The 6,555-nt window shown below is 47.3% G+C and overlaps 1 protein-coding gene across 1 annotated transcript in view; it reads left to right on the top strand.

Annotated features, from left to right (window-relative positions):
• Nucleotides 1-3,800, top strand: part of BLM (BLM RecQ like helicase) — an 82,918-nt gene extending 79,118 nt beyond the window's left edge. The window contains exon 21 of the mRNA XM_027773563.1: nucleotides 3,042-3,800. Coding sequence (XP_027629364.1) covers nucleotides 3,042-3,219 — 178 coding nt within the window. The 3' untranslated portion in view covers nucleotides 3,220-3,800. The remainder of the gene's footprint in view (nucleotides 1-3,041) is intronic.
• Nucleotides 3,801-6,555: the final 2,755 nt, after the last annotated feature.

Here is a 6,555-nt window from a genome sequence, read left to right as displayed (position 1 = left end):
GAGAGGTATTCGCTATAGTGAATTATTCCCCAGGGGGAATGGCCACACCGCAATCCCTTCTCCATTCTCCTCTCGGGATCTTGGGCTTGCATGCACACGCGCCCAGTGTGAGTTTAAGCCGCCAGGTCTGGGACTCGAACCGCGGTTGACTACATCGGAGTCCAGTGACGTAGCCATTACGCTAACTGCTGGTCCCCTATAATCTCTCTTTTGAGACATTTCCACCTGAAATACTATCAGTCCTACACTAGCTGAATAAATAACAAAGGGTTTTGTGTCCTCACGGCTTTTTGATTCTGTCAGTATTTACTGGCAGCACTGCTTTTACGGCTGCAGAATTCTCTGAGCCTCCACCTCGAGGCTCCCGTGCACTCTCTGCCTCTCATAAATACCCAGGAGGATCAACCTCCCAACCTTTGCAGGGTATCAAAGAAGAGGCCACAACAGAAAAACCAAGAGGTAAGTCAAGCCCAGCCTCTTTGGGGACTGCAGAAATGGCATCTACCTTCCCCATCTCATGTTCACTCAATCCCATGGCTGGGGCATGTCTCGTCTGAGTGCACTCAGCACACCAAGGGAAAAACAAAGGTGGCATCACCGGATCTGTGTGATGATCTTGGCAGCATGCGTACTTCTCCATAGTTTCTTTGTTTTGGGCAGCCCCTCCTTCCCATCTTCTGCCGGGGTACCCTCTGCCTCTGCCTTATAAATAAGGTCTAGCAGGGTGAGGATCATCCTTCACTCTGGGGAATGTGGCCCCAGAGTAACTGTGTGCTAGGACAGAAGTGCTTACAGAAAAAAAAAGAAACAAGTCCACAGTAAACTTTTGCAAGCTATTGTGTTTTCTTTTGCAGTTTTTCTACCTCCTTTCCTTCTGGGCAATGAAAAAAAATCCAGTGAGGGAAGAGAAAGGAAGGCAAACGTTACCAAATTGTCATTTCTTGTTAACTCCATAAACAAACATCTTGTGTGCACTAATCCTTCTGCCAGAGTACAGAAATGAAAGGCATTAGTAAATGTTAGTTTAATTTTTGTGGTTTTTAGTGCGCAAGTGACCAGCAGATGTTCTTCAGCAAGGACATTTTCCTATTTCTTTCATTATTCCTCTGTTTTGGGAAATACTCGTTTTCTTAGTAGCTCACACAGAGCAGGAGACCTTAAGAGGCATCTGGTTTAATCCCCGAGGTTTATGGTGAGAAGCTAATACCTGGCGTGGACAGGGCTGGTTGGAGGCTGGCCCAGCATGCTCTCAGCTGTGGAGTAAGACTGGACTCTGGCCTGCCTAGAGCACTATCAGTTCTGTTTGTCACCTATGGAGCGTCCCTTGAAATATACACTTGTCAGAAAAAGAAAACCATACATTAGCATTTATTGTCATTGGTTCCCTTATTTAACGTGTTTAAAATGGCATTCTCTCCTAATTCCTCATGGTTAAACCCCATACATTTTGTAACTTTTGGTTCCCCTCATAGCTGCCTCCTGGTTATCTGTGCTCGCCTTTTATTTCCACGGGCCCACTCAGGAAGAAGACAGTTGCCCAGTTGCCAGTCAGCTCACCTGGGTGAGCTTCAGGAACTGTGGCTCTCTGCCAGAGCCCTCCCCTTCCACCTCACCCTCAGTCTCCCATCCTCAGAGTTACACAATGGACCAGTTGTGTTCTGGGCTCTCCGAGTGGGAGTGAAATAGATGGCCCAGGTGAAATGGAGGCTGCTGTTGGCAGATTCCTTCTGTAAATCAACATAAACAGCAGGTTTTCACTTGGGGCTTAATTTCTCAGCAGGGAAAAAGCTTAGGGAAACTTCAGACTGCTGTGGTTTTGCAAATCTTTGCCAGTTCTGCAATAAAATTGCCCTGGAGCAAAAGTTTTAAAATGTCGGAAAACTACTCCTCACCCAGAATGTCATATACCTAGACCCCAAACTCAAAGCTGGAGGCCAGTTGCATGCCCTGCGCTGTGGAATTAGTGTTAAGTTTGTCCTGGGCCTGGGTGCAAAGCAGCAGGGAAGGCTTCTGTGGGTAATGCTGCCTCAGGTTATTGTAAACATACTGGCCCAGGAATTTTGTTTTTTGTTTTTGTTCTGTTTGGGGAGGGAGAAGTTGTTATCCTCCCAGTCTGCAAGGAAAGTGAGATGCTGGAAGGACTTTGTAATAGACTATGACAGGGGCTCCTTCCTTAATTTTAAAAGGCAGTGAGTGGGAGGGGAATGTTGGCAGATCTTTGGGTGTAGGCGAGTGAGCTGCTGGCGACGTGGCCCTGACAGACACATGCCAGGCCAGTGGATGAAACAATTCAGCCCTCCCCAGGGAACCACAACTGTGCCTTTCCCTCTACTGGGGCTGGCCAGGAACTGGCCACCCAGTGGCTATGGCAGACAGGCCAAAGAACAGGAGTTCACTGAGCCACCACTCCACTCTCCCACAGAGTGGCCTCACTCTGGACTATACAAGTACAGCAATTCCATGGTGCCTGTCGGCCAGGGATGTAGGGCCCTAAAGCAAGGAATTTCACTTCCTTTACTTGGTCAGAATCATCTAGATCTGGGGGTGTGATTTCAGTTCTGTTGCCCACAGGGAGGAGCTCTTGAGTGTAGGGAGTGGTGGGTGCAGATAGAGAGAGGATCCTTGGGTTGACCACAAGTCACAGAACTAAGAAACAATCCTTGACGCTCTGGAAAGACAAATTCAGGACATATTTGTATGAAAGACAGCAGTCCTTCATTCCTTGAGTAGTAAAGGAACCTATCTTACCCAGGAGGGTTATAGGCACAAAATACTCAGACACATGAGACCAAGAAAGCATGAACTGCAGCGCCTTGTGGGATGAAAAGCAGAAGATCATTCACCTTTGGTTGTGTTTAACTTTTTTTAACATTGAGACATGTCTTTTCTGCACCACCAACTATGATCGTGAGTGGCTAAGTCATCTGTCACCTCAGGAGAGCATGGCGCTACTAGGTAACTATGGCGTCCTGTGGAAAACTGCCATCTCTGGTCATAGTGCTTATTTAACATTTAATTTTCTTTCCTTCATCTCATTTTAGGGGGTCCACCACTTGCAGAAAGATATCTTCCAAAGCTAAATCTTCCAACATAATTGGATCCAGTTCAGCCTTGCATGGTTCTCAAGCGACATCAGGAGCCAGTAGGAAATTGGGGATTATGGCTCCACCGAAACCTATAAATAGACCATTTCTTAAGCCTTCATATGCATTTTCATAACAACTAAACTTCAACGTACATAGATCTTCTTTCTCATTTGTCAGCATGTGACCATCTGTGGATAGAAAGCTGTTAGTCTTGTTTTGCCTTGTGAAATTTTTACTCGAATCTATTAATATTTAAATAAATGCTTGGGGGTGATAGTTCTTATTTTTAAAATAAACATTTTCTTTTGAATAAGCATGTTTTGCTGCCACTGCAAGTGTTGTGGCCGTTGTTTCTCAGAACATCAGAAACAGCAGCTGAATCATCTCAGGGAGAAAAATTATGAGCACAACATGAAACCCAGAAGCCAAAGGAGAAGATACACAGGGGACATTGTAAAATTGTAAAACTTTGTGTAAGACAACATAAATGAAATTTAAAAGCAAATGACAGAGAAAAGGATTAATTACAAAGGATCGATATCCATAATATATGAAGAAAAAGTCACTTCAGTAAACAAATGAACAAAGGATGCAAGTAGGCTAGTCTCAGAAGAAGAAACAGAAATGGCTCACCAATATGTGAAAAATGTTCAATGTTGGGGCTGGCCTGTGGTGTGGTGGTTGAGGGCATGTGGACTCCCTCATGGCCAGCCACATTTCGAGTCCTGGGCCTGGCAGCTTGCTTTCTCACTGCCCCCCCACTCCCTACCAGGTCAAATTGAAATGAATGAATGAATGAATGAATAAAGTTAAATTTTAAAAAATAATAATAATTATTTTTAAAAAAGAAAAATGCTCAATGTCTAGTGAGAAATATAAAATAAAACCAGGATACACCATTCTTTTGGCTATCAAATTGTCAACACTGGAGGCTTGTAATATCTGGGCTCAACAAGAGAATAGTCAAATATATGCTACTTGGGAGGCCATGTTAAATGTTGGTGTGGTCCTTTGGTGTTGGGGTGCCTTTTTTTTTTTTTTTACCTTTTTATTCTTTATTTTTGTCTTTCTTGAGAGAGACACAGAAATAAGCATTACCTACAGGGTCGTCACACCACAATCTACTGGTTCCAGCCAGCTTAGATCGCATGTATGCTGTGTGCGTGCCCACCGTGCTCAGAGGGTTACAAGACCTTTTCTGTGTGAGTCCAGTTGTGTTACCTCTGCACTGCCACCTAGCCTCGGTGGCCTTTTTTTGAGGTTTTTGCTGTAGGGTATGTGTCCTCATACACAAAAACAGCGAGCGAGGGAAAGTCAGAAATCACTCTTCAGTGGGGATGCCCATGCCACAATCCAGTCTCCTGGGATATAGGGCACTCACGGACACCTGATGTGAGTTTGAACTGCAGCTGCCCGTATGGGAGTCCAGCACTTGCTGACCCCGGGTGGCCTTTTTTTTTTTTTTTTCACACGCTCTAGAATAGGCCAGTTGGCCAGATAGTTAGAAGATGGGATTTGGGGAACCAGCAGTTAGCGTAATGGCTATGTCACTGGACGCCCACGTAGTCGACTGCGGTTCGAGTCCCCGACCTGGTGGCTTAAACTCACACTGGGCGCGTGTGCGTGCGTGCCCAAGATCCCGAGAGGAGAATGGAGGAGAAGGGATTGTGGCATGGCCATCCTCCCTGGGGGGTGATTTCTCGCTTTCTGTCTCTGTCTGTCTGTCTGGCGAGCGCACACGCCCTATAGCAAAAACCTCTCAAAAAAAAAAAAGAAAGAAAGAAAAAAAATGGGATTTGGACACTTCCTGCCAGAATTCTAGTGACCTCATTTTGGAGACATCCCTTTCTTAGCTATGTATAACTCAGTGTCCCTCACAGCTTAGAAGTAATAAGTAGGGTTATGTGTCAGTTTGCCCATTTGGGGCCTTGCCCCTTGATCTCACGCAAGAGGGTAGAACGGGGAGGCTTGGTGTTGCGGAGGGGCCCTCAGTACTTGGGGCCTAGTACCCAACCTTATGGCTGGACACATACTTTTGACCTCACCTATTGCCGAGGCGTTTGGCTCCACATTTAATGGCAGGGATTGGCCAGACAAGTTTGCTGGATGCTGAGCACCAATACCTCAGGTGCCTTGCAGAACTGACTTTCTAAGAAACTATTCTTCTGGCAAGCCCTGATTGAGTGGTCAGAAGAAAGATCTCTGCAGGTGAGGAGAGGGAAAAAAACACAGCTGGTAGTGGAGGCCCCTGGGATGATGTCCCCAGCACGAAGGAAGCTGACCTAACAAGGCATCTAGGGGAAGAGAGTGTCACTAAGAGGACATAGTTGTCCCACCTGTAGCTACAGCTCTGGCCCTGGGGGTGGGCACAGACTTGGGCAGAGCTGGTGCCAGTCACTCACTCCCTTGCTCTGATCTCCTCCACTTGTTTTTGCATCAGGTACTGGAGTCACAGCCGACCCCCCTCAGGAATGCATACTGGGTTCCAGGGTTCCAGGCATGGAGGAGCCAGATGCAGGTAGTGTGCAGGGCCCCAGGGTGGGGCATGAAGGCTGTGTGGGACCACACATCCACTGCCCTGAGAAAGGAGGAAGCCAAGACCCAGTGACCTTTGACTTGCTCAAGGTCAAGTGACCACAGTGGCAGAGCCAGGCCCCACAACCTGCCCTTAAACAGATTCTAACAGGCACTGCCATTTCTCAGGCCTAGGAGCAGCAAACATGAGCTGCCTTCTTCTACCTCAGGCCTTCAGCCTCTGGACTCCAGCCTCCCTGACTCCCCAAGGAATGCAGATGCCTCCACACAGGGCAACCCCAGGAGAGCAGGAGGAGGCCAGCTTTCCCTGAACCAAAGTCAGGTCTCTGGCTGCCAAAGACAGTGACAGCCAAGCTGTCCCCTGGTGGGGACCCTTAGTAAAGGAAGAATCACCACTACTTGGGGAGGGGAGGGAACAAGCCCACCAGGGAGGCGCAGAGGCCCAACTTGCCAGGTGCTCTCCTGAGACCCTCACACTTCACAGAGATGCCAGGTAGATCTTTGTTCACTTTCAGGGACAGGAAACCCTCTACCTCACAGAGGAAGAGGACAGATACCAAGTGCCCACTCTGTGCCAAGGGCTGTTCCAGGAACATACATAATTTAACTCAGTCCCTCTACCAGCCCTGGAAGGCAGACGTGATATTAGATTTTTGTCTGTGGAAACCAGAAACAGAGATGTTATGTAACTTGCCGGAATCCACACAGCTAGGAAGTAGTACTAAGTAGGGTAACACACATCTTGGTTTGCCCTGAAGAGGCCATCTGTCCTGGTGTAATAAGCAGCACAGCTCCCTCTCATTCTCAGAGGTGCTCTAGTTTGGACAGTTAATCACATGGAATCCAAGGCTGTGTTCTTTGGACAGTCCAATCTTCTCCCAACTCCAGTTTTTTCATCCAGAGTCTCAGGGGCTACCGGCTACCTGCCTACTAC

This window comes from Tupaia chinensis, unplaced genomic scaffold (genome assembly GCF_000334495.1).
Source record: "Tupaia chinensis unplaced genomic scaffold, TupChi_1.0 Scaffold000359_1, whole genome shotgun sequence".
Classification (NCBI taxonomy): Eukaryota; Metazoa; Chordata; class Mammalia; order Scandentia; family Tupaiidae; genus Tupaia; species Tupaia belangeri.
The sequence above is the reverse complement of the archived record's forward strand: the minus strand, read 5'-3'. Positions and strand labels throughout refer to the sequence as shown.